Consider the following 25,832-nt stretch of genomic DNA (forward strand, 5'->3'; position numbering starts at 1 on the left):
CAACATGGAGGAACAATAAATCCGGGTCGGACCCGGCTATTCTGATGTGTCTGGTCTATGTTGTAGAAGGGAAACCCATCCTGTATACAGAAATCAAATTTTAGAAAAAAAAAAAAAAAAGAAAGACAAAGGCAGAAACCTATGAGAAACCTCTAAGAAAATACATTTCGCCTCATCCATGTTCGTGAAGGCCATCTAAGTTTCATTGAAACACCCGTTCCGACTGCAGAGCACACATATCTCGGAAAGAAACATCAAAGATTATTACGCATTACGCGTCTTGTGTCGTGGGTGGCGCATCGGTTCCATTTGCATCTGATTCCGCCAATTTCTTGGATTGGAATTTATCGACAGAGTGCGCTAATATCCGGGTGAGTTCGGTGACGAAGGATTGGCCCCAGAATGCACTAGAAAATGGGTCAGCTGGAAATGAAATACAAGAGAAGGGATGGCCCCGGAAGGGTGACAGGGGTGACATACCTGGTGTACTTGGAAACGTATCTGTCCAACTTGGCAAAGTTGAGGGCCCTCTGTTCATCGCTCATGGTCACGGCTTCTTGGTAGGCGCCTGCTAGTTCTTCGGTGTTCCAGGGGTTCACAATGATACTGCCGTTCAGACTCTGGGCTGCTCCGGCGAATTCAGAAAGCACCAACACTCCATGGCGCTTCTGTTGGGTGGCAATGTACTCGTATGCGACCAGGTTCATGCCATCACGGGTCGATGAGACAATGCAGGCATCTGATACAGCATAGAGAGCGATGAGTTCATCGAAGTTGACGGACTTGTGCAGGAAGTGAATAGGCTGGAACTCGACCGTGCCTTGAAAAACGATTAGACTCGTTCAGAAGACCAAACTCAGAACACCAAACGAGAATACTTACCGAACTTTCCATTGATCCGACCCACCAGTTCGTTCACCACAGCCCTCAAATTCTGGTACTCCTCAACATCCTGTCGACTGGGAACGGCAACTTGTACAAGTACGACCTTCCCAACCCATTCTGGGTGGTCACTGAGGAATACCTCGAGAGCGTGCAACTTCTGGGGCACGCCCTTGATGTAATCAAGACGGTCGACGCCGACCATCAGCTTCACGCCTTGGAACTTCTGCTCTAGCATAGCAATTCGCTTCTGGACCTTCTCCTTCTTCAATCCTTCCTTGAACTTCTCAGGGTCAATACCAATGGGGAAAGCTCCGCATGTGATAATCTTGCCCTGGAATTCAATGCCGTTGGGCGTAGTTGCAAGACCCCTAATCCGATTAGATATGAACTCTAGACCGTGCAGGGTATACTAACAGTAGACGTGAGCAACTGCTCAGGAAATGGCGCGTGTAATCATAGGTGTGGAAGCCAATCAGGTCGCAATGTAGGACACCCAAGAGCAGTTCATTCCGCACGGGGAGGATTCGGTAGATCTCACTGCTAGGGAACGGTGTATGTAGGAAGAAACCGATCTTCACGTTCTTCTTGCTATCGCCGATCTCCTCGCGCAGCATCTCAGGAAGCAGCATCAGGTGGTAGTCATGAACCCAGATCAGGTCACCATCCTGTACTTCCTTCGCGATAGCCTGTGCGAAAAGACGGTTCGCTTCCTTGTAAGCTTCCCAGGCGGACTCGTCGAAGGTGATCTCGCCGGGGTGGTAATGGAACAGAGGCCAGAGAATGGAGTCTATTCCAAAGAACAAGGTATCAGTGTACATTCCAGGGGCTTCGGGGGGAGGAGCAACTGACTGGAGAATCCATTGTAGTGTCGATCTGCTAGGTCATCATCGATGAAGACCGGTACAGCGCCGTATTCTTCCTTGAGGCGCTGCTTGACGACAGGGATCTCGGGCTCGGGAACCTCCAGACCGGGCCAGCCGTACCACTGGAAGGTGGTTGATTTTGAGAGGCCACTCAGGCCACTGACCAGACCCCCTGAAGACATTGAGAAATCATATTTCCCATCATCAGACCGCTTGATTGTGATCGGCAAGCGGTTCGAGACCAGAAGCAGGCGAGCTTCATTCTTGGGCTCGATGGAAGGCATGGTGATGGACCGGATGCCGGGCGGAAACGGAGGACAGGATTACAGGGATCGGAATAAGAGGTGAAAGCGTAGGCAAGGCAAGTTGGGCTCCTGTAGATCCGATAGAACATGCGATTAGAGTCGATTTCGTAGGCGGGGAAACCCATGGAGATCATGACGAATATGAACCAACCTTTGACACAAGTGGATATTTCACTCCGAATGAGCACCCGACTAGCAATCTGTCTCCATAAGAAGATAGCTGTTAGTAGTAATTACCAAACAAGAAAGTCGAGTGTGAAGAGAGAAAAAAAGGTGAAGGGTGAGAGCAAAGCGGGGGACCGGGATGCGAACGTCACTCTTGAAATTGTTGGAACTACGTGTGGGCCTCAATATCGCTCACATGGGGGACTGTAGAAAGATAATAAGAAAAGAAAGATCCTTTCTATATTTCCAGGTAATTTGGATTTAAAAGAGAGATATTTCCAGATCTTTTTTTTTTTTAAGTAGACAGGTTTTAATGATCATTCTGACTCCGCATCGGGTATCGTACTACATGACTCGCCCCAACCAGTTAGAAAGGCGAGTGACCGAGCGCTGACGTCGAATATTATTTTAAGCTAAACACAATGTATCTTAGTAGGCTTTGGTAGGCATCTTTTCAAGAGGTCTTTTAGATATGCTTCTCGCATTTATTTTACTCTTCTCAGTGTTATAGCAAAAAAAAGAGTTGACCGTATAACGACGGTTTCTATGTATACCCAAAGAACCTATACAATTTACAAAGCCGACCTCTCACTCACAAGTCTCCATTTCCCAGACTCCGAATCATGAACCGTCCTTCCCTCGTCCTCAAGCTTCATAAGTACCTGCAGCACACCATGCGAAGCCGGTACATGCAAAGACTCGGGAACACCAACATAAATGCGCTTAACCAACTCAATAGGCGTCCACGCTTGCTTGCGCTCCGGCGAGGACTCGTCAGCCGCGACATCAAGCTTGCCAAACTGCAGAACACGCAGGACCTCGTCTTCCCGTTGCTGTCGGTGCTTGATGTACTCGGTGATCCGCGCGCCGGCGTTCTCGATCACCGCCCCGTGGCCGGGGTATCCCCGGCCTGAGGAGACGCGGTCGCGCATCCGGTGGAGACTGTTGAGGTAGGTTTTGAGGGTTTCGAAGACGGCTGTGCCATGGCCTAGGACATCTGTAGATTTATATTAGATATAGCTCTATGTAACTATATTGTGTATCATGTTCCATCGATAGAAGGGAAGGGAAGGGTGATTATAAGAACTGTTGAACTTACTATCACCAGTAAACATAGCATTCTCCTCCTCGAGCAAAAACACCATATGATCAACGGTATGTCCAGGTGTATGGAATGCTGTCAAGGTAGCACCATCGACGGAAAACACCTGGCCCTCATGGATATCCGCCTGATCGGAATCAGGCTGGTGTTTGAAGATCTGAGCCTGGGGACAGAGTTTGAGTAGATCTGGCAACCCGCTGACATGGTCGCCGTGCCAGTGTGTCAGGAGTGCCTGGTGCACTGTTGCTTTTTCTGCCGAGAGCACGGATTGAAGGTTTGCTGCCCATGAGGGCTTGCCTTCGCCTGTGTCTATTAAGATTCGCTGGTGGCCGCGACCAATTAAGTATGTGTTTGTGCCTGGGTATGTGGTTAGGGGGTGTTCTGAGCTGAGATGGAGTGTGGTGCTTACCTTGGAGTGTGAACTGTGTTGGGTTGTGTGCTATTGATCAGCTTGTCATTTTCTAGTGACATCATGGTATCTATCCACTCACCTTCCCCGGATTTCCGCCTAGAATTCTCACGACTGAGGCGCTGAGGCGCTCCACTTCTGGGAGTTGGACGAGCTGAGTTGCCATGTTTAGGGATGTGGTGGGGATAATAGATGGGAGGTAGGATATCCTCAACACCTGGTCTTTATATATGCCCTGAAGTGCAAATTAGTGGTCAACTGATGGTTGATTTTTCATTCAAGATTCGCTAGGCTTGTTTGATGCGGTAGGTGGTTTGTAATGAGATGTAGAGGTGAACTTGAGAATAGTATATCAAGGCGCTAAACTTGCCGAACCCTATGACGGAATAAGATGATCTAATGGCGTCCAAGTCAATCTTATACTGAAGTCCAACGAACGCGGGGCAGAAATTGTGCCTCGGCAAGCTTATCTCAGCGTTTGATGTGTCCGAGGTGCCATCGGTATTTCCGTGAGACGTTCATGGTCGGTCTTATTAGGCTGAACATGGTTGGAATACTTTGTATACAAATTTACGACCTACGAAAGGAACAAATTGAAAACAAAAAGGAAATTGTGTATGCATGCCATTCCTAACATACAAAAACAGGGAGATAAAAATCAAAAAGAGTATATCCATTGAGCCCACCCGGATATCGGGAATCAACGCAAGACCGAGAAATCGGCCTACAAAAACACAAATTCATTCATAATTTTCCCAGAGCGCAACTCCTCGTATCTGCTCACGAAAGGGACATGGGCAATAGACAACCAATCCAATGGCTGCCGTGTCACACCGTAGTTTTTCAGAAGCATGTATCTGAATTGTTCAACACACAAGAGAACGTAGTTTACACACGCGTCTCGGTCGTAACCGAAAACACTTGAAGGTTTTATTGTTGGGGAGTCATGACAGAAGGAAGGCAGTTTAAGCCTTGCGGGCCATGGTGTTGAGGGCAGAGCCGTCGTGGAACCACTCAATCTGGGACTCGTTGAAAGTATGGCTGAGGGAGACGTCGAAGGCGGCGCCACCGTCCTTGGGGTGGACACGGAGGGTCATGGGCTTGCCAACCTGGAGCTCAGTGCACAGGAGGTCGACCTTGTCCTCGGGGTTGATCTTGTCGTAGTCGGCAGGATCGGTGAAGGTCAGAGGAAGCATACCCTGCTTCTTCAAGTTGGTCTCGTGGATACGAGCGAAGGAGCGGGTGATGATGGCGAGACCACCGAGGTGACGGGGCTCGAGAGCGGCGTGCTCACGGGAAGAGCCCTCACCGTAGTTCCAGTCACCAATGACAACCCACTTGACACCACGAGCCTTGTAGTCACGGGCAGTAGCGGGGACGGCATCGTACTCCTTGGTGAAGTAGTTCTTGACCTTGTTGGCCTCACCGTTCTCCTCGTTGGTGGCACCGATCAACATGTTGTTGGAGATGTTGTCCAAGTGGCCACGGTACTTCAACCAAGGGCCAGCCATGGAGATGTGGTCAGTGGTGGTCTTGCCCTTGCACTTGATCAGAATGGGGATGTCAGTGGCATCCTTGCCATCCCAAGCCTGGAAGCCAGCGAGGATCTGGAGACGATCGGAGGTGGGGGAGACAGCAACGCTGACGGTGGAACGATCGGCGGGAGGAGCCTGGTAGGTGTCACGGCCAGCATCGTAGCCGCGAGTGGGAAGGCCGTCACCGGAGGGAGCCTTGAGCTTGAACTCCTTGCCATCCTTGTCCTTAAGGGTGTCGGTGATGGGGTTGAAGTTGAGAGTACCAGCAACGGTCATGGCGACGACCAGGTCGGGAGAGGCAACGAACGCGTGAGTGGCGGGGTTGGCGTCGTTACGGCCAGTGAAGTTACGGTTGTAGGAAGAGATGATGGAGTTGGCCTCACCCTTCTTCACGTCCTTGCGATCCCACTGACCAATGCAAGGTCCACAGGCGTTGGCAAGGATGACACCGCCGTACTCCTCGAGGGTCTGGAGCTGACCGTCACGCTCGATAGTAGCGCGAATCTGCTCGGAACCAGGGGTGACGGTGAAGAGAGACTTGGACTTGAGACCGTGGTCAAGGGCGTCACGGGCAATGGAAGCAGCGCGGGACATATCCTCGTAGGAGGAGTTGGTGCAAGAGCCGATGAGACCGACCTTGAGCTCCTCGGGCCACTTGTTGGCCTTGACAGCCTCCTTGAACTGGGAGAGGGGAGTGGCAAGATCGGGAGTGAAGGGACCGTTAACGTGGGGCTCAAGCTCATCGAGGTTGATCTCAACGAGCTGATCGTACTGAGCACCCTCATCCTCACGGAGGGAAGCAGCGTACTCGCGAGAGAAGTCACCAATGTGCTGGCGCTTGGTAGCCTTCAGGTAGTCGTACATGCGGTCGTTGAAGGGGAAGATAGAGGTGGTAGCACCAATCTCGGCACCCATGTTACAGATGGTACCCATACCAGTGCAAGACAGGGAGTCAACACCGGGACCGTGGTACTCGATGATGGCACCGGTACCACCCTTGACGGTGAGGAGACCGGCGACCTTAAGGATGATATCCTTGGGGGTGGTCCAGCCGGACATCTTACCAGTGAGGCGGACACCAATGACGTTAGGGGCCTTCAGCTCCCAAGGGAGACCAGCCATAACATCGACGGCATCGGCACCGCCGACACCAATAGCGGCGGTAGCGAGACCACCAGCGTTGGGGGTGTGGGAGTCAGTACCGATGATCAGACCACCGGGGAAAGCGTAGTTCTCAAGAACGATCTGGTGAATGATACCGGAACCGGGCTTCCAGAAACCGATGTTGTACTTGGCGGTAGAGGAGGCAAGGAAGTCGTAGACCTCCTTGTTGATGTCGTTGGCACGAGCAAGATCCTTCTCACCTCCAACCTGGGCCTCAATCAAGTGGTCACAGTGGACGGTGGTGGGGGTCTGGACGCGGTCCATGCCAGCGGACATGAACTGAAGAATGGCCATCTGGGCGGTGGCATCCTGGCAAGCAACGCGATCGGGGCGCAGCTTGAGGTAAGAGACACCACGCTGGATGTCCTGGCCGTGGGGGTCGTCAAGGTGAGAGTACAGGACCTTCTCGGAGAAAGTGAGAGGACGCTGCAGACGAGAACGGACGATGTCGAGGTTCTCGGACATCTTCTTGTAGTTGATGTAGTGACCCTGAAATGTAATACGTTAGTCACTATTGCTTGGAATCGTACTCCACGCCCGGTTCTCGGGCGCTAAGCTGGCAGCCACTCACAGTTTCGTGGTTGGTCATCTCGACCTTCTTGTCGAGGGGGTCAATGGCGGTGGCGAAGGCCCGGGTTCCAGTCGCCTATAAATTGAAAAGTCAGTAACTGCATGTCTAAGCTATGTCTGAGCTATCATGCACGCCGGCATATGTGCCACGCCACGTGTAGTTGAAGCTTGGCAAAGAGGTCGCTGCTTACAAGACGGAACTTGGGGGCCTAGAGTCGAAACACAAGTCAGCTTTCCATTCATCAAGAGCCAGACTGGCAGTCAAGTAGATTGCCATATTGTGGCAATATTGAGCTGAGGGAGAGAAAGACATACCAGCGCACCAGCGCGCGCGAGGCGGGTGGAGATCATGATGGAAGCTCTATGAGATGGGATTGCACATCCAAGAGCTAGTAACCACCTTCACCGAAGTATGAGAGTGGAGAGTAGAATGAAAGAGGAAGAGATCAAAAAGGAAGAAGAGGATGAAAGCTTGGTTTTGAGTGGGAGAAAGATTCTACGGGGACCGGGAGTAGAGCCGTAACCGCTGTTACCACGGCGATACAATACGCTGGTATTGGACTAAGCCTGCCGCATGCGACGGCAAGAAGGGCTGGGCAATTTGATAGACCCTGCTTATGGCCGAGAATTCTTAGGATTTCCTCAAGATTTACTATGATCGGTGATGCGCTGTACGAGGGATAGACACCCGATTCTTTTTCTATGCTTATTCTCTTCCCATGTGAAGTCTTCAATATTCAACATCAGTGGCCTTTTGCGTTCGCCTTGGGATGTACCGGGAACGTAACACCGATACAAGGCATGTGACGGGTATAATTCGGCCACCAATCACGTAGTTTCCAATTCTAAGGGCCCCTTCGCCCAGTTGTCCCCATTTCGGACCAAAGGGCTACCTTTGGAAGGTCAGTGTGTTCTCACCTTGGGCATGTAACTCTCTCGGCTAGTACCCCGTACTACCGGCAAAGGACAGCTTGACGCATGTGGATTTGATGGGTTTCATGAGTATGAATCTGGCCAATGATCAACATGTGTTTACTAGTTCATGCTACTGTGTACTCCGTACGATGTAATGCTTTATTAGTAGAGTATTTTCCGAACAATATTTCTATCAATATATTTATAGCTCTAAACATGTACATTTGAAATCGACTATGTAGTTATTACTATGTAACTGTATACGTATAACTTGATTTGATATCCGGAGCAACATACCGCATGCAAACGTCATTAAATACACAACTGTACGGTGACGAAATCCAACTCAGCCGAGGTGAGCCGAATGGCAATCCCGCATCGCCGCCAAGGTGCCGTGTCTGATCACCAGCCAATCACAGCTCGGGGGTTTCAATCGCTGCCCGTGACCCACAATCGGCGGAAATTTCATCTCAAACACTCGCTATTGTCCAAAGCCTCTTTGACCCGCTTTCCTCACTGTTCACTCCGGAAATCGGTGATAACCAATTTTCATTTCCTTGCACCTATTTTGATACTATTGTTCGGCTCCAGCTCCGAGGTATTTCGGCTATCAGTTACAATGGGTGCTCTCAGGAAAGTCAAGAACAAGCGCCGCACTAGGTACGTCTACCCTAGAGGTTTTATATTTACCTGTACCTATCGCTGGCGCTGGCGCTGATTGCTAACCTAATAACAGAGACTACGACCAAGTCGTCGCGGATATCAAAACTACCGGTCACCTCCAGAAGTACAAGGATTCGAAAGACCCAGAGGATCTGCCTGGTCTGGGCAGATTCTACTGCACGGAATGCTCCAAATGGTTTGAGAGTGACTACAACCTCAAGGCGCACGCCAAGGGCAAGAACCACAAGCGGAGGTGAGTTTACTCCGATATCATGTCTTCTGTTGCATCGCTGACCAGTTACGCCTTTTCAGACTTCGTATCCTGCGCGATGAGCCTCACAGCCAATTGCTCGCCGAGCGTGCGATCGGACTGGGTTTCGTCGACAACGGCAAGCGCGAAGAAAACCCCGACGAAATGAAGGAGTGAATCGAAGCTTGAGCTTCGCCTTCTGGGATAAAAATCAAACCTTTGCTACGCGACCACGATCCTCTTTCCAGCAAATCGACATACGCAAATCGACATACAAAAGTTTCCAGGACAATACATCTAGACCCGTTCTGATGTTGACTTTCCTCATTCCGTTCATGCATATCGGTGGAGTCTCACGTGAAGCAATTTTTTTTTATATTGCCGATACTCGCCGGGGTTTCGCTCTTCCGTTTTGCGGGTAACTCAAAATCGCCGACCATCGGCGAAAACGGCATCTGGGGCGAAATTTACCCCCTTACTAGCAGTACTACCGAGTAATTCCAATAGAAATCCCTCAATACCAAATAGAATCTAACCTAAATCGGCTTCCGGTAACTGTGTAGCTTGGCTTGCAATGTTTTGATAAGTTCCAGATCTTCTATGTTCTAAGGTTGATGGGTTTCCTAGGTTGGACATATTTACAGACCCGCTATGGGCTCTTGGGTTTTCACTTGTGCGTCCCAGGAATGATTAAAGCTCTTCATCAACCATTCATATGCCGCCCACTATATCAAATGTTAGTTGTTTAATCGATTGTGATAACAATTATAACAACACGGAGAAAACATACCTGAACAGCATTCACAATGAATGCTCTGACACTGCAGACTCCAAGACCACGATAGAATGCCTTAATACCCTCGGCACGATACGTCTCTTTCGCAATTTGGAAAGAATTCAGTGTCTGGCGTTGTGGTCGTAGTAAAGACTGACTCTCAATTGTCCCGGGCGAATGATCTGCAATTGTCTGTGCCTGCAGTCGAGTCTTGATCATATCCAAAGGAAACACGGAACCCCAAGTAACAACACCGGCAATGCCACCGCAAAGCAGAATCTTCAAAGCGGCCTGATGTGAACCATCATCATTAGAGGTCATAAATCGTTTGCAAAGTTCATAAGACCAGAAACTGCGATATATCAGCGCTAAATCCCTCAATTGATACACTGGGGTATCCGGGGGTGGCGTGTTAGGTCCATACTAGAATCCATAGCCAATTGAATCTCTGGCGCTAGTAATCCCGCCCCCAAAGTAAAGACCCCTCCAACCGCGCGTTCGGAAGATATCCTTGGCCACCGCCCACGAGGAAACCTCTGGTCGGCGATCTAGCTGTGCACGACACTTAATGAACTCCGTTGGGGATGAGATGGACCAACTAGCCAGTCCGCCTGCGGCACCGGCCAGCCAAATTTTGTAAGCCGAGACCCCCACGGGATTGGTGGGATCCGTTACGGACCCGTCCAATGCTGTTAAGAATCGGTTGTAAGCGACAAAAAGAATAGCATTGAGAGCTCCATAGCCTAAGATCGGAGCAGCCGCGCCTATAGAGATGGTCAATTAATTGTTTATCGGTATCATCGAAACGGTGTCACACGGACCTCGCACAAGAGTGCTTGCTCTTTCAAAGCGGCTCAGTTGTGCCGACGACACATCTGCATGTGCGTTTCCCGCCTGTAGCTGGACTTTGATGACATCGAGAGGATTGCCAATTATGATCCCAATGGCTCCGCTGATGTAGCCAGCCCAGAAGTCTGCGGCCATGAGATCTTAGTTTCAGATGGCCAAACTGAAGATAATTGACACAAGCGCTAATGATTCGAAGCTCCCCAGATTTCCATAGTGGGGTGACCCCTCACGTGCCGAGGCGAGATTATAGCCGGTATAGGGCATCCCCGGGGCGGCCCGGGGCAGATGGGCCTTCTAAGGTTATTCTGTAGTTTCCCGATACTCCGTACGGAAGCTAGAAAGCCTGCATGTGGGGATTATGTCGCTGGGATAAAGAGTGTGTCCATAGCTCTTCTCATTGTAAGAACGACTTCATGTGATAAATGATGACCAGTGTCACTCCTATCGGCATTTCATCCCTACATAGATTTTCTTCACATTTACCAGCCTATGCCTCCCTCATAATAAACCTCCCCGACTCATATGCTTCTTGCATAAACTTTCCCCTATCCAGTAGTTCTTGATGGTGTCGGTAGTTCGTCGCCTTCTGGCTGAACTCCCAATATAGCTCCTTCCTGACAAAGTCGCGATGCTTCTCAATTCGCTCACTCGCTCCGCGGTTGATATGTTATGCTATTAGAGTCCTGTCTGCCTTTAGACTTTGTCCTATAATTCCTATACTTACACGAAATCCACCGTCTACCGAGTATTGGCATCCGATGCAGCGCCCTGGACCCGTGCATAGGATCCTATCCAAACGACGGGTCGTATCCTGTAGGATAATGTCGCACCCGAAGCAGACGTAGATATAATCCTCTTGGTCACCCGGAATTGGTTGAGTTAGGACTGCTGGGGTTGTCATAGTGGGCGTGGTAGATGGAGGTGGAGTGGTGGGGAAGAGGGTTCCAGAGCGATCTATCTAATGATCCCACGCAATCTAAAACGTGTCGCCTAGCAGTGCCCCGACCTCGCTCAGTGGCTAAGGGTATCGTCAGTACCTCGAGCCAGCTGGAAATGCAACCATTGGAGCTGGGTTTCGAATCTCTCATGTGCCGGCCACCCCTCCTGAAGTAAATGCCACATTCGCGGTTGGTGATCTTACTTCTCGGCAGATAGTGACATTCAGAGGGACAAAAAAATAGATTCAAAAAGAATATCTAGCATCTAAATTTCTTGCAGGTGTTATAGTTAGAAGGATACTAATGAGCCATAAAAGTACCGCCAGGAACGGGGATAATATACTCTATTATGTACGATATAAAAATGCGGTAAAAGAATAACAATATCTATAACCAGGGAAAATATTGATCCAGTCCATCCATGCATCTACCCAAACGTCCCCCTCACCAGCTCTTGGTTCGCAGTCAAAAACTCCTTGGATGTGGTCAACTTATACCCAAACTCAGCCTCCAGCTCCCGCGGCTCAATGCCATCCTGCAGCTCCCAAAACCATAGCTGGGAGTCAATCTGGGGATTCGAGGGCGCCAGACACTCTGCCACATTGCGAGGAATATGCTCGATCGCAATATCGCGCCCACTGATCTCGGAGATAGCCCGCGCCACCTGCTCCGCCGTAAGGGCCTCTCCTCCGATCTCAATAGCACGGTGCGAGAAACGCTCCGGCTCTACGAGCGCAGCCATGGCAAAGCGCCCAATATCATCTGGGTGGAGAGGCATCGTTCTTTTCTCGGGTGCCATAGCAGTGCGAAGGGTATAGGATCCCCCCAGCTTGGGGAAATAGCCTCTCACGCTGGGAGGGAGATAATTTGGACGGAGGATTGTCCAGTGCATAAAGCCTGCAGAACACACGAGATCCTCGATAGCACCCTTGCTCTCGAAATATCCCTTCAAAATGCCAGACATCGTGCCATCGTGCCATCCAGGGAATTCCTCACGCTGGTCATTGACTACTCCGTAGAGACATTGATATTATACCCATCTCGTTACATTTATGAACCTATCTGAATGTTATATGTGATGTAGGAGATCATATATCATCCATGGATACGATTTAATGTATGGAGTAATTCATTACAGCTCCACCTCCAGGGCTGATGGTTAGGGCTTACCTCTTACCAAGGCTTCCAAGGTTCTTTATCCTCCCCTGTCTTTTCTCCCCCTGTCACTTCTTGTTTAATTATTGTCGCATTTGTCAGAATACAATTGCATTTGTCACTCCTAATTGCAACTTGGAATCACATTTGTCAGCGCAGCCATAAGCCGGGAGTTGGGGGCCATTAGAAGTCTCAGCCACGGATGTGATCCCTGCAGGGCTACACATATATAGCCAACTTTTATCCTATTTAACATCGCAATCCAAATTCGCCAACAACTCCACCATTTTTATCATGGCGAGCACTGTCTATCTTATCACCGGCGCTAGCCGCGGAATTGGTCGTGGTCTAGTTGAGACATTCCTCGCTCGCTCTAACACTACCGTCATCGCGGCCGTCCGTGACCCCGTTACTGCCCCCGCCCAGTCACTACAATCCCTCCCCAAGGGCGACTCCTCTCGCCTAATAGTGGTGAGAATCGACGCAAAGTCTCCCAACGACCCGGCTGCTGCCATCGAGACCCTCCAGACAGAGCACAGCATCGACCACATAGATGTGGTGATCGCTAACGCCGGCATTAGCGGGGACCTCTCGCCCGTGCATGAGGTTTCCGTTTCTGTGATACAAGATCACGTCGAAGTCAATGCCTACGGGCCCATTTACCTCTACCAGGCGGTCTACCCGCTGCTTAAGAAGAGCACGAAGCCCACCTTCGTAGGAGTCGGCAGTCCCCTAGGTAGCATCGGTGGTATGGATCAGCGCCCGTACCCAAATGCCGCATACGGTCCAAGCAAAGCTATGCTACACTGGATTGTGCGCAAGATTCACTTCGAGAATGAGGACTTTGTAAGCTTCGTTTCTGATCCTGGGTAAGTGCCTGCTGCTCTCCAATGGTCTTTATGTCGCAAACATATTAACGAGCTTGTAGATTCGTCCAGACTGAAATGGGCAATGCCGGCGCCAAAGCATTCGGGCTAGAGAAGGCCTTCCAGACGGTCGAAGAGAGTGTCGGCGGTATTGTGAAGACGATCGATGAGGGGACGAGGGAGTCGGTTGGTGGGCAGCTGCGCGTGTGGGATGGATCAGAGTTCCCCTGGTAAATGAAGATATTAGAGTCATCTTCGCGTGACCTTTTGGTTGCTCTCTGAGTTTGATGCCTCTCTCGATATTGGATAGACTTCTTCCTTTGGAAATTGCACAGAAGGACTGCTAGTCATGATCATCTTCCATTGCACAGAGACATAGTAATATCAAATTTGATAAATCAGATTGCACAAGAAATTACTGGTTTTGTACACTGCTAGTTCTGCTACCGCCCTTATGGTAGATTTCTTTTGGGTACATCACGACAATGCAATATGAGGCTGCTCTGGTTTTCCAATAGATCAGTTTGAAATTTCAGCTTTTGCTTTCTGTCAGCACAAACGATATTAAATATGCTCTATAGATGCTGGTAAGAGACTAGCCAATGCTTTCTTATTTTCTCGGCCGTCGAACTAGTTAGGGAAGATATAAGAAGATATATATGGTGTGAACTAAGTCTATTATTTAATATTAGGTTAGTAAGGAATATCAAGCAAACTTGAAAAAAAAAAGTACGTAGTATATCTCTCTATATAACTTCATATAGTGTCATTTCTAAATAATTATTCTTCTTCCATATTAGATATCAAGAATTAATACTACCATTAAGTTAATTAAGCTATATTGGCACTATATATTCGTACACGTTCTATTACTTTAGCTAGCTCGAGGGTTGAGAATAAGTGTGTTATACCTTCGGGGTTCCTAAGTACCTTTTGTATGGGCAAGTCATACAAAAGGTACCTAATTTCTAGATATTGCATCCTGTGAAAATATTGCATCCTCTGGGGCGCACCAACACCCGGTAGGTGTATTGGGCGCTTGGCACGGCTAGTATATAACGTATCGAGATTCTGCGTCAAATAAGTCACTGTTAATTACCATACACACCCATGGAATAATCTAGCAAGGCAATCGCGATGGCAACGTCGATCTGGCGACCTTGCCTGATCCATGCCTACTCGCTTTCTTACTTTTTTACTTGGCTATTGTACCTAGTCTATCAACATACATGACAAAGACCTCGTAGAGAACTAACCTTCCAAGGTAGGTTAATTTGGTTCACGTTTATGCTCCCCATAGCATGGCACTCGTTCCCTATCGCAACTTTCATTCGTAATTGGGCTTCTTGCGAAAACTGGCACCGCCCACTCATTGTTCCGGGCGCAGCCAATGGTTACAAGAGTTTCCACTTGGACAGAAATGAACGACCCCTTGTGGTAGTTGCGTGGCTTAATCGGTCGGATAAGCGCCAATCAGGGTCCTGTTTTGCTCTTAGCCTCACTTTGACGCCTACCCCTCTTTTAAGGGGCGTAAGCTCCATTTTTGTCTATCATCCTATGCGACATCTTACTTTTTACTTTGGTTATCATTAATACCGTGGAAGGCTTGTTAACTATGGATCCTCTTTCGGGTGCGGCAAGTGTTATCGCGGTTATCCAGTTAACCGGAGGTATCTTACAAATATGTGGAAAATATCTCAATAACGTAAAGAACGCGAAGAAGGATATTCAGCTCTTCCAAGAGAAGGTCGCCGCCCTTTCCCAAGTCCTTCACTCTCTCGATGAGCTGATCCGTGGATCTGATAGCAACAAACTTACTACTACGCAAGACCTGATTGACAATATTACCAAATGCTCCTCGGTACTTACAAATTTGAAAGAGAAAATCAATCCGGAAACGACGCAGAGACGGATGAGGAAATGGGGTCTTCGAGCCTTAAAATGGCCACTAGCACGGTCAGAGGTAGATTTTGCTATCATGGAGCTTGAGTCGTACAAAACAACATTTGCTTTGTCCTTACAGGTTGATCAAACGTAAGCTCCGGACTATAATCCGATCTCTTATTGATATTAAGGGCCAACTCTGACGCTGACCTAGGAAATTTACCAACTCGATACATAAAAAGATAGACCTTAGTAGATTACAGACTACAAAACAAGTAGCATTCGACTCCTACGACAACTAACATAGTGAATGTCTCCCGGGGACCCGGATTAACCTACTTCGAGAAATCGAAGAGTAGGCAAAATCGCTACACAGAAAATACATATTCTAGTTAAACGGTATAGCAGGGATAGGGAAATCAACAATTTCTCGAACAGTTACAAGCTATCTTTAAGAGCAGCAGCTTCTCGGGGCCAACTTTTTCTTTCGGAGAGGCGAAGAGGACAGAGGGACAGCAAAAAAGCTTTTCCCAACATTAACCGAGCAAATAGTTATCGGTATACCTCAAATACTACCTCGAGTTTAAAAAGCAATTGACAACGACCCTAATATTTCGGAAAAGGTATTAAGAGAACAATTTAAAAAGCTTCTACTAGATCCACTGCTTAGAATTGAGTAGCGCGAAGAGACCATAAGAAGAGTAGTCGTGATCGATACTCTAGATAAATGCGATTCGGAAGATAATATAGAGATTATTCTCCGGCTCTTACTATAAGTTCGAAAGTCAACTTCTGTACAACTACGGTTTTTATTAACAAGCAGACCTAAGTTACCGATCCGGCTAGGCTTCGAAGGGATCACTGATACCCACCAGGATTTGGTCCTCTATAAGATCGAAAAGCCAGTGATAGAGCATAACATATCCTTATATTTTAAGGATCAGTTCCTACGCCTAAAACAGAGGCGCTCATTTCCACTAGAGTAGCCCGGAGCCGCAGCTACTAAGATATTAGTTGATAGGGCCGTCCCTTTATTCATTACAGCTACGACTATATGTCGTTTAATCAGTGATATAAAATAGAACCCTTAAAAGCGACTTAAGGCGATATTAACAGACCAATCAACCTATATATCTAAGATAGACAGCACCTATATTCCCGTGCTAAAGCAACTTCTTACTAGCTAGAATAAAACAGAGTCACGGAAATTACTCGAAGAGTTCAAGGAGATAGTCGGGGTGATCATTATTCTTACCACTCCGCTCTCGATTAACTCCCTTAGCTACCTAATAAACAGAGAGTCAGATAATATCAAATATCGATTAGACCAACTCTACCCAGTACTCAGTATACTAAACAGTTTCGACACACCAGTTAGGATCCTCCATCTATCATTCCGAGATTTTCTCTTAGGTTATCACAAAGACGAAAGCAAATTCTGGATCGATAAAAAGTATGCAAACTAGCGTCTTACAGAACGATACCGTCAGATCATACAGGACAGCCTAGAGAAAAACATTTACAAACTACCAAGCGAAGGCATACAAAGGAATGAAATTAGCGATAATTCGATTCAGCATTATATACCTCCCGAACTAAAATACGCCTATCGATACTAGGCGCATCATCTAGTACAATACACGGACTTGCCTAGTATAATGCACGATGCTTATTTATTTCTCCAGGTACACTTTTTGCACTAGGTGGAAGCAATAAGCCTACTGGGCCTTACGTCGGTAGTATCAGGAATTCTTGATATCCTCCAAACGGCCATATCGGTAAGTTCCGAAGATAATCATAGATGATATGCACTGACGGCTTTAGGGTAACGACTCTTCCCTGATTTCGGATTTCCTTCACGATGCAAAGCGCTTTATTCTGAAAAATCGCCAAGTAGTTGATCAAGCCCCCCTGCAGGTTTATTATGCAGGACTTATAGTTGCACCCCGAACGGGGATAATCCGTAGAGAGTTCAAGCAAGAGCTTCCCACTTGGATATGTCAGTTACCACAAGTTGAGGAAGGATGGAGCGCGCTCACCCAGACCCTCGAAGGCCATTCAAATCCGGTTAAATCAGTGGCCTTCTCGCCCGACGGCCGCCTACTCGCGTCCGGCTCTCACGATAACACAGTACGGCTCTGGGACCCGGCGACGGGCGCGCTCACTCAGACCCTCAAAGGCCATTCAGAATGGGTTGAATCAGTGGCCTTCTCGCCCGACGGCCGCCTACTCGCGTCCGGCTCTGGGGATAACATAGTGCGGCTCTGGGACCCGGCCCCTCGAAGGTTATTCAGGTTCGGCTGAATCAGTGGCCTTCTCCTCTACGCCTCATCCACCTAACGTGGCTCTAGGCATCTCTATTGAGCACCGCCAGTGGATAGCATTGAATGGTAAAAGGGTTCTGTGGCTTCCTATCGAGTCTCGACCTAGCAGTTTCAAGATAAACGGCAATATACTTGCCCTAGGACATGTATTAGGGCGGGTTTCCTTTATTGGGTTTTGTATGTAATACTCAATAATTTTTGGTTTTTCTCTTTCCTCTATTTTCTAATCCCTTATAAAAGGAGGGCCTGGGAGAAGGGGATACTTTATACGGCTCTATCCTGCTTGCAGAATATTCCATAAAATTCTAGTAGTAACTAATAGAGTCGCTAATCTATGTGAATAGCTAGCTTTTGCCACAGAGGCTGCTTAGTGAAGAAATCGCTACGTAATGGAACCTAGAGGACTTCTGAGATCCAAAACGCTCATTACGTACGGGTCACGTGGCCCACGTTGTTGGTCTATATGACACCTAGGCCTCGCCAATACCCGCCCACCGCCCAAACCCGCCCGCGAAAACCCAGCCCATGGGCCGGGTTGGGTCTTAGTCAGCAAACCCGTGGGCGGGTTGTCATCCGCGAAACCCAACCCAAGACCCAAATGGGTACCCGCGATTACCCAAAAAAGCAAAAAAAGCTGACTGATCATTTTACACTAAGTTATGCAGTAATTTTCGATTATCTAATTGTTTCGATGGCGTAACTACTAGCTTCTAGCTGTGAATATTTGGAAAGGAACATGAAGGGCTTGAAAAAATCAAATTGGATAATTATAAAGACTAGTATACCTCGTAACCTCGCAGTCTGCTGGAGGGCATTGTTACCCGACCAGAAGATCTCTTCTGGCTTCTATCACTCAATTGCATGATTGGAGGCGGAAGTAAATCTGCTTCGTCGTAATCAACCACGTCTTCCTCCATACTCTCTTCTTGTTGTTCAGGTTCGTGAATATGTCTGTGTATAGAGCTCCGGCCGGTCTCTACCACCGTACACTGCACTTGGTATGTCTCCTCTGGCTCAGAGTTACCCTCGAGATTCTCGCTCTCTTCAATCTCCTTATTGTCGCTGATCGGCTCTGCATCCTCTTCGATTGCCTTCAACGCTTCATCCTCTTCAAGTGCCTCTTGGCTCTCGCTCTCCAACGGTTTCTCCAGACGAATCAATTGCTGTCCCTCTAGTGTGAGCTTTTCTGAGCACATGTACATCATCAAGTCTTGAATGGTCCCTTCGTGAAGAGACCCTCGGCGATAATGACAAATGTCTCGTGCGCTATTGAAGAGCCTTTCTACACCCGCGCCGGTGGCAGGGACTGAAAGTAAGTCTCGTGCGAGCCGAGACAGCACTGGGAATTCGCGCTCGTGTTCTTTCCAATAAAGTCGCGGCGACACAGGGACATTGGCTATTCGAGGTCAGTCAGTTGTTCCAGTGTGTTGTACTGATTGCTCGTGCCTTCGCGAAGATACTGGTCCACTTCGTCATACTCTACTCCTTCATGGAAAATCGATGCACCAGGTGGCTCGAGTAGCCGATCAAGCTCTGTGCTATGCGAATTGGAAGATCGCTGGACCGTACGGAATAGCAACTCGGGGTTCTGCTGCTGATACTGTGTGAAAGATGCTCTCAAATATTCACAGTACCTTTTTGACGTATCTTCATGGCAAGTTGAGTACTCTCGATCATCAAAAGCACTCAGTTTATACTGAGGGGCAAGTAATGTTCTAGTGCTATAGAGAAAACCGTGGTCGCGGTAGGTTTTTTCGTAGTACTCTTTCAGCTTCTGCCTCGCCACAAGCAACGCGCTATATATGTCTTTCTTCCAGGGTGTTGTCTTTCTCTTCAATCTTCGATTCGACCGTTCGATATGCTCCAGTAGTTTCCTATACACAAGGAACACACTATGGATTGTGACGTCTCTGGTCTTCATCAGAGCCATGGTGAACTGAAAAAACGGTTTGGTCAAATGAACGAGGTAGTCAATTTGCCTCCATTCAACGTCGGTAACCTTGAGCTGCGAGTATTCATGATCACAGCAGTATTTGTCGATTACATTTCTCAGCCGGCGTGCTCGGCGAAGCATTAAAAAAGTTGAATTCCAGCGTGTCTGAACGTTATGTAACGGAAAAAGCCGAGTACCACCTGATTGGAGGCATAAAAAAGCATCACGCCGTTGTGGGCTTGCGTTGACAAAGATCGCAAAGGATCGAATCTAATGCTGTCAGTGCTCTGAGTCTATTGAAAAAGTGAATATCTTGGCTCACCTTTGTCAGTGTATGAGCCACGTCTCCATAATTGATCGAATCCTTCAACCCGTGCGCTTGGGTGTCGGACCAAAAGGCTCTGACTTCTTTATTCTTAGGTGCTGCCCTGATATGTCCTAGTAGCTGTTTCAGGCAAAGCTGGATCACATGAGCCATGCAGGGAACCCGGACTATTGATTCCCTGGAGCTAATAGCTCCGATAGAGAGCAGTCTCTCTTGCAAGGCGCGTATCATGGTGTCGTTGTTGGTAGCGTTGTCTGTAGTAACGCTAAAAATACGATCGAGAAGTTTTCGTTCCTCCAGTAACCGGTGCAAAACATCACTAAGGTTGTTGCCTGTATGAGGACCGTGCAACGGCTCAAAGCCGAGGAGCATTTCCCTATAGTTCCAATCTTTGTCGATGAAATAAACCGTGATTGCTATGAATGCCTGCTGAAATGGACTGGTCTAACAATCTAAAGCGAGGGAAACCTTGGCATCTTCAGGCAGATCTTGTAACTGTAACTCTTGCTGGCAATTGACTGCATCCCGGAGCCGTCTCCGCAGGGTCTTCGCTGACGGGAGTTCCAATTCTCCGGGACCAGAATATAAAAGGCTGAGTAGCCTCTGAAACACCGGGTTCTCCACCGTCTGGAAAGGCAAACGAAGATACGTAATTGTCTTCAATATCTGCTCCTCGATTTGAAATGTTGTCACTCTGTGGACACTGGGTGAGTCTCTCGTGAAATGGTTCTGTAAAGAATCCGAAATCAATGACTGATTAAATCCCTTTTTCTTCCCTTTACGACAAGTATTAGACTTTTTGTGTCTACTCATGGCGCTTGTCCCATTCCCCTTATACTGTGGATGATTAAGCACAGTGAGACAAGCCTGGCAGATGACTCGAGGACGCCCAGAATCAATATCAGCCACCTGGTCAAAGTGTTTCCACACATCAGCGTGACGCGATCCGGTGGACCATTTGATCTGGGATTGGCCTTCTCCGTTCAGCTTTTGGCCGTACTCTGTTTCCTTCCACCATTCAAGAAACTCTGTCTCTAGATGCGACTCGTACGCAATCTATTTCTTTCTGTGCTGAGGTCCCACACGTCGGAGTGTCGCTGGAGGTCTTCGAGTAGTTATGTCGTAGGTTTTGCGGGGTCCTGTCAAAGGCTGCGGTCCATCTTAGTATACATGTAGGTAGCGCCGCAACACTCAGAGGCTAGTGGAAGGGACCATTTTCTTACAGAGGATTGAATGTCAGAATCCAAGAAGCCGTCAGATGACGGCTCAATGGAGAGCAGTGGACTGAAAGGCCGATGTATTGATCGCGATGATGAGGAAGAAGACGCCATACTGAAGTAAAAGGCCACTGGTATTGGAAGATGGGGATTTTTTTCATCTTGAGTACTTGATTGTGGATTTTGTTCCAGTCGCGTCGTGCGTTTGGATCTATCTATTCCTGAGTCGCGTAAAACCCGCGGGTACCCAAAACCCAACCCAACCCAACCCAACCCGCCCGGAGATGAATACGACTTTGGGAGGACACTGAGAAGGTCCAAATCACTGATTTTAAATGATCGAACTAAAGATAATATTTTTGAGCTCACTCGAAAGATTCTCAATTGATGAATTTACATAAAATCATCAATGTGGCCTGTAATCCTTTCAGATGTGTAAAGCAGGGCGATGGGGGCAGTGATCTACATGTAGAGAATATATATTTCCAGGTCGATGGCGTTGATTGTTTCAGTGTAATATCCACTCAAAAGCGTGACAGAAATAAATGGCCAAAATTACACCAGATGACTAATCAAGTTTATCCACGATTTATGCATGTTTTTGGGTATTTTGGGCAACCCGCGGGTACCCGCCAAGAACCCATGGGCGGGTTCATCAAGGCCAAAACCCGCGGTGGGTTGCCCATGGGCGGGTAAGGAAATTGAAAACCCAACCCAAACCCGCGTTTGGCGAGGTCTAATGACACCCGTACTGGTTCGCACGGGCGGCGGCCAGAGGCAGTCGATGATAATGAGATGGGTTTGAATGTAGGATCGATCGCTTCATGTTACTATACGGTATCATCCGAAGGAGAATTCCAATCATCTGAATCCTCAACACTAAGGCCCGCGTGCCGAAAATGGCCCCTAGCACTGTCTTTCTTTGCCCCAACCTGATTGATACACCGTTCGAGAAAGGAGGCGAATTTTCGGTCTGGATCTTCTGCGTAGTAGCACCAATTGCGTCGTATAAAGCCTTTGAGTTCAGCAAAAAACTCTTCAATTGGGTTTAGGCCTAGCGAGTACGGAGGCAAATAAACCAGTTTAACTCCCGCATTATCACACATCTGCGAAATCCGCTCAGAGTGGTGAAACGATGCAGTATCCATAACCAGAACAGACTTCGGCTCTGGCCATTTCCCGCAATGACGAAGAAACTCATCAACGAAGTCTTCAAACACAGCGGCATCCGTCGAGCCGCGAAAGACGCGACTTATCAAAATACCATCTTGGACATACGCAGGCAAAATTTGATAGCGCTCGTTACGGTGAAACTGAGACACTTGCCGAGGTACTATACCGAGTAGTGACCAACCTATCCGTCGGAACCCAATGCGCTTATCGCATCCAGATTCATCAACATAAACAAGATAGTACGACTCAAAGTCAGAGAGGTTATGAAGATATATTTCTCGTAATTCGGCGTTCTGCTCTTTCGCCCTCTACCAAATGATTTTCGATGTTACTTCAGTGTTGTCCAAAGTAGCTGGACCACGAGGTCTCTGTTTCCATGGGTCCAATCTTATATAAAATGCAGTCAGCCCAAGTAACACAGGGAAACAGCCCTGAGGTTATGTATATTCCTGTCGGAAGTTTGTTATTTAGGGGGGGCATATACAACACACACGTGACTTCCCTAAAAAAAGGCCCACGTGAAGCTCGGACCACCATGCCTCATTGGGCGGTCAGTTATTTTGGGACGCGGCAGTTTGGTGTTTTGGAGCCTCAAGTGAACGCGCGACGCGTCGACAACTCGCACTTGCCTCACCACAACTTTGGGATCATTGTACAGCAAGAGCTTGGTGTATTTGTTTTGTCTATTTTGGGACCAATGTGAGTTCTCGTATTAATCATCTTCAAGTCTCTATGCTGACATGCCTGGAAGGTATCGACAACGCCCGGCCGGTGGCGACGACAGCGTCAAGACCCCATTACAACCGAAATCCGTGAACGCTCAGAACTCGATCGACCGACTTGTAAGACCATTTAAATGTCCGGGGACTGCGACGCCCACCCGGGCATCTGAAAAACCATCGAGAAAGAGACGAAAGGTCAATTATGCCAATGCCGATGGAAGCGTGGAGGATGGAGAGGAGAAGCCATACACGAATGATGACCGGCTCGCTTTGGAAACAAGAGAGGCCAACAAATTTCCCGCGTACAAACCAAAGGACAAAGATGTGGCGTTCAGGGCACGATTTCAGGTTCCGTTCATCAACAAAGCCGCCGGCGAGTACAGTTCTGGTCGGGTGGCACCGACATTGGGGATGCGACGAGGCGCGACATTTGTGGTCAAGCCACTACATGACCCAAGTGGTGAATTTGCGATCGTTTTATACGACCCTACAGTAGACGACGTCGCCGAGGAACCTGCGCCTAAAAGTCTAGAGGCACCGACGGAGGATACGCCAATATTGGATGAACCAATTATGCATAAGAGTCTAGCAGATATTCTGGGGCTCAAAAAGGACGTGGAAGACAGACCAAAGGTGCCTGTCGTGATTGATCCTCGACTGTGCAAAGTGCTTCGACCACATCAAGTCGAGGGTGTGAAGGTATGGCGTCCCAAGATGAGCTGTGGTATGGGAGCAAAGCTGACACCACGCTTACGCATAGTTCCTTTACCGATGTGTTACTGGGTTGGTCGACAAGAACGCAAATGGATGTATCATGGCAGATGGCATGGGACTTGGTAAAACGGTGAGCTTAACCGACCCAATTTTCATACCTTGGTTCTAACGAGTACAGCTTCAATGTATCGCATTGATGTGGACACTACTCAAGCAGTCCTCAGAGGCTGGAAAAACTACCATTCAGAAATGCGTGATTGCATGTCCATCAAGTTTAGTTGGTAATTGGGCCAACGAACTGGGTGAGTTATACGTGGTACCCTACTTATTATAAGCTCGACTGACCATATCAGTGAAATGGCTTGGAAAGGACGCCACCACACCTTTTGCGATCGATGGAAAGGCCACAAAAGCAGAGTTAATAACCCAGATCAAGCAGTGGGCCATTGCATCAGGGCGTGGAATCGTCAGGCCTGTCCTTATTGTGTCCTACGAGACACTCCGTATGTATGCGGATACTTTAAATGATACCCCGATTGGACTTCTCCTATGTGACGAAGGTCATCGACTAAAAAACAAGGAAAGCTTGACATGGACTGCTTTGAATCAACTCAATGTTACTCGCCGAGTGATTCTTTCCGGAACACCTATCCAGAACGATCTGTCAGAGTACTTCGCTCTTCTTCACTTTGCGAACCCGAATCTTCTTGGGTCTCAGGCCGATTTCCGAAAGAGGTTCGAACTACCGATTCTACGGGGTCGGGATGCTGCGGGTTCAGATGCAGAAAAGAAGCTGGGAGATGAACGATTACAGGAACTCTCTGGGATTGTCAACAAGTTCATTATCCGCAGAACCAATGAGCTCCTTTCAAAATACTTGCCCGTCAAGTATGAGCATGTTGTGTTCTGCAACATGTCACAGTTCCAGCGCGGTCTGTACAATCACTTCATCAAGAGCCCGGAGATCCAAAGCCTTCTTCGTGGAAAAGGCAGTCAGCCGCTCAAAGCAATTGGTCTTTTGAAAAAGCTTTGCAACCATCCGGATCTACTTGATCTAGCGAACGACCTTCCAGGATGCGAGCACACCTTCCCCGAGGACTATTCACCCCCGGATACTCGAGGTCGCGATAGAGAAATCAAGAGTTGGTACTCTGGCAAGATGATGGTACTCGATCGCATGCTAGCCCGAATCCGACAAGACACCAACGACAAAATCGTCCTCATCAGCAATTACACTCAAACCCTCGATCTTTTCGAGAAGCTCTGCCGGTCACGGGGTTACGGCTCCTTACGCCTCGACGGCACCATGAATATCAAGAAGCGCACAAAGCTCGTCGACAGATTCAACGACCCAGACGGTCAGGAATTCGTATTCCTGCTGAGTAGCAAAGCCGGTGGCTGTGGACTAAATTTAATCGGCGCCAACCGCCTGGTACTATTCGATCCAGACTGGAACCCAGCCGCTGACCAGCAAGCTTTAGCACGAGTGTGGCGAGACGGACAAAAGAAAGATTGTTTCGTCTACCGATTCATTGCAACCGGCTCAATCGAAGAGAAGATCTTCCAACGCCAATCCCACAAACAATCCCTCTCGTCGTGTGTCGTGGACTCCGCAGAAGATGTCGAGCGTCATTTCTCCCTCGACTCCCTGCGCGAACTCTTCCAGTTCAAACCAGATACTCGGAGCGACACTCATGACACTTTCAAGTGCAAACGGTGTCGACCGGACGGCTTGCAATATATTAAGGCTCCCGCTATGCTGTATGGTGATACTAGTTCGTGGAACCATTTTGTCAATACCGGCGAGAAGGGGCCGCTCAATCAGATCCAGGATCTACTTCTTCGGCAAGAGACTGGCGAACAGGATGTTTCGGCTATTTTCCAGTATATTAGTCACTGATACACGTATTTGGCATACTTGGGCGGGTTTGAAGTTTATTACAGTATTGGGTTTGATGTATCTTTGGAGCGTATTCATTTGGGAAGCGAACAATTATGACTATAGAACGAATTCAATGTTTTTGTGCACCAAGGAGAGCTACATCTTCATGGAAAACGAAGAGCTATGCTTACCGTACTCAAAGACACCTAAATGTATACGCATGAAGTCAATAGGCAAATTTGGGAGAAG

General features: G+C 48.3%; 13 protein-coding genes across 13 annotated transcripts; 6 read left to right on the plus strand and 7 right to left on the minus strand.

Moving 5' to 3' along the window:
- Nucleotides 1–271: 271 nt before the first annotated feature.
- N7455_012523 (glycosyltransferase family 20 protein) lies at nucleotides 272–2,032 on the minus strand (the record flags this gene model as incomplete). Its single annotated transcript, XM_040952878.2, has 5 exons — nucleotides 272–407; nucleotides 481–820; nucleotides 883–1,253; nucleotides 1,300–1,672; nucleotides 1,735–2,032. 5 exons carry the CDS (start codon nucleotides 2,030–2,032, stop codon nucleotides 272–274), a joined length of 1,518 nt encoding a protein of 505 aa, XP_040817040.2.
- A 758-nt stretch (nucleotides 2,033–2,790) lies between these two features.
- N7455_012524 (uncharacterized protein) lies at nucleotides 2,791–3,895 on the minus strand (the record flags this gene model as incomplete). Its single annotated transcript, XM_040952727.2, has 4 exons — nucleotides 2,791–3,215; nucleotides 3,318–3,677; nucleotides 3,730–3,742; nucleotides 3,812–3,895. The coding sequence occupies 4 exons, from the start codon at nucleotides 3,893–3,895 to the stop codon at nucleotides 2,791–2,793; spliced, it is 882 nt and encodes a 293-aa protein (XP_040816879.2).
- A 434-nt stretch (nucleotides 3,896–4,329) lies between these two features.
- acoA (aconitate hydratase ACO1) lies at nucleotides 4,330–7,349 on the minus strand (the record flags this gene model as incomplete). Its single annotated transcript, XM_040952499.2, has 4 exons — nucleotides 4,330–6,917; nucleotides 7,000–7,074; nucleotides 7,190–7,207; nucleotides 7,314–7,349. The coding sequence occupies 4 exons, from the start codon at nucleotides 7,347–7,349 to the stop codon at nucleotides 4,695–4,697; spliced, it is 2,352 nt and encodes a 783-aa protein (XP_040817029.2). The 3' UTR covers nucleotides 4,330–4,694.
- A 17-nt stretch (nucleotides 7,350–7,366) lies between these two features.
- N7455_012526 (uncharacterized protein) lies at nucleotides 7,367–7,682 on the plus strand (the record flags this gene model as incomplete). Its single annotated transcript, XM_065606904.1, has 2 exons — nucleotides 7,367–7,408; nucleotides 7,482–7,682. The coding sequence occupies 2 exons, from the start codon at nucleotides 7,367–7,369 to the stop codon at nucleotides 7,680–7,682; spliced, it is 243 nt and encodes an 80-aa protein (XP_065460070.1).
- A 719-nt stretch (nucleotides 7,683–8,401) lies between these two features.
- Nucleotides 8,402–9,358, plus strand: N7455_012527 (putative C2H2 finger domain protein). Its single transcript, XM_040952742.2, has 3 exons — nucleotides 8,402–8,573; nucleotides 8,650–8,829; nucleotides 8,889–9,358. The coding sequence occupies exons 1-3, from the start codon at nucleotides 8,533–8,535 to the stop codon at nucleotides 9,001–9,003; spliced, it is 336 nt and encodes a 111-aa protein (XP_040816726.1). The 5' UTR covers nucleotides 8,402–8,532; the 3' UTR covers nucleotides 9,004–9,358.
- A 35-nt stretch (nucleotides 9,359–9,393) lies between these two features.
- N7455_012528 (uncharacterized protein) lies at nucleotides 9,394–10,585 on the minus strand (the record flags this gene model as incomplete). Its single annotated transcript, XM_040952795.2, has 4 exons — nucleotides 9,394–9,551; nucleotides 9,617–9,953; nucleotides 10,026–10,365; nucleotides 10,423–10,585. 4 exons carry the CDS (start codon nucleotides 10,583–10,585, stop codon nucleotides 9,465–9,467), a joined length of 927 nt encoding a protein of 308 aa, XP_040816819.2. The 3' UTR covers nucleotides 9,394–9,464.
- Nucleotides 10,586–11,143: 558 nt separating this feature from the next.
- On the minus strand, nucleotides 11,144–11,351 carry N7455_012529 (uncharacterized protein; the record flags this gene model as incomplete). The annotated part of the gene is given in 2 exon segments (XM_065606905.1): nucleotides 11,144–11,155; nucleotides 11,175–11,351. 2 exon segments carry the CDS (start codon nucleotides 11,349–11,351, stop codon nucleotides 11,144–11,146), a joined length of 189 nt encoding a protein of 62 aa, XP_065460071.1.
- Nucleotides 11,352–11,815: 464 nt separating this feature from the next.
- Nucleotides 11,816–12,352, minus strand: N7455_012530 (uncharacterized protein; the record flags this gene model as incomplete). The annotated part of the gene is made up of 1 exon (XM_040952545.2): nucleotides 11,816–12,352. One exon carries the CDS (start codon nucleotides 12,350–12,352, stop codon nucleotides 11,816–11,818), a length of 537 nt encoding a protein of 178 aa, XP_040816884.2.
- Nucleotides 12,353–12,837: 485 nt separating this feature from the next.
- On the plus strand, nucleotides 12,838–13,643 carry N7455_012531 (SDR family oxidoreductase; the record flags this gene model as incomplete). The annotated part of the gene is made up of 2 exons (XM_040952778.2): nucleotides 12,838–13,412; nucleotides 13,472–13,643. 2 exons carry the CDS (start codon nucleotides 12,838–12,840, stop codon nucleotides 13,641–13,643), a joined length of 747 nt encoding a protein of 248 aa, XP_040817001.2.
- A 1,381-nt stretch (nucleotides 13,644–15,024) lies between these two features.
- N7455_012532 (uncharacterized protein) lies at nucleotides 15,025–16,912 on the plus strand (the record flags this gene model as incomplete). The annotated part of the gene is made up of 7 exons (XM_065606906.1): nucleotides 15,025–15,443; nucleotides 15,601–15,648; nucleotides 15,699–15,874; nucleotides 16,071–16,275; nucleotides 16,315–16,361; nucleotides 16,491–16,746; nucleotides 16,798–16,912. 7 exons carry the CDS (start codon nucleotides 15,025–15,027, stop codon nucleotides 16,910–16,912), a joined length of 1,266 nt encoding a protein of 421 aa, XP_065460072.1.
- A 39-nt stretch (nucleotides 16,913–16,951) lies between these two features.
- N7455_012533 (WD40 repeat domain-containing protein) lies at nucleotides 16,952–17,802 on the plus strand (the record flags this gene model as incomplete). Its single annotated transcript, XM_065606907.1, is given in 4 exon segments — nucleotides 16,952–16,978; nucleotides 16,997–17,071; nucleotides 17,118–17,495; nucleotides 17,551–17,802. The coding sequence occupies 4 exon segments, from the start codon at nucleotides 16,952–16,954 to the stop codon at nucleotides 17,800–17,802; spliced, it is 732 nt and encodes a 243-aa protein (XP_065460073.1).
- A 591-nt stretch (nucleotides 17,803–18,393) lies between these two features.
- On the minus strand, nucleotides 18,394–19,547 carry N7455_012534 (uncharacterized protein; the record flags this gene model as incomplete). Its single annotated transcript, XM_065606908.1, has 2 exons — nucleotides 18,394–19,013; nucleotides 19,064–19,547. The coding sequence occupies 2 exons, from the start codon at nucleotides 19,545–19,547 to the stop codon at nucleotides 18,394–18,396; spliced, it is 1,104 nt and encodes a 367-aa protein (XP_065460074.1).
- A 3,253-nt stretch (nucleotides 19,548–22,800) lies between these two features.
- On the plus strand, nucleotides 22,801–25,601 carry N7455_012535 (DNA-dependent ATPase RAD54; the record flags this gene model as incomplete). Its single annotated transcript, XM_040952620.2, has 5 exons — nucleotides 22,801–22,964; nucleotides 23,017–23,686; nucleotides 23,748–23,831; nucleotides 23,880–24,003; nucleotides 24,055–25,601. The coding sequence occupies 5 exons, from the start codon at nucleotides 22,801–22,803 to the stop codon at nucleotides 25,599–25,601; spliced, it is 2,589 nt and encodes an 862-aa protein (XP_040817005.2).
- Nucleotides 25,602–25,832: the final 231 nt, after the last annotated feature.

The sequence above is a fragment of the Penicillium solitum genome (assembly GCF_028829755.1).
Source record: "Penicillium solitum strain IBT 25940 chromosome Unknown utg000009l_segment0_segment0, whole genome shotgun sequence".
Classification (NCBI taxonomy): Eukaryota; Fungi; Ascomycota; class Eurotiomycetes; order Eurotiales; family Aspergillaceae; genus Penicillium; species Penicillium solitum.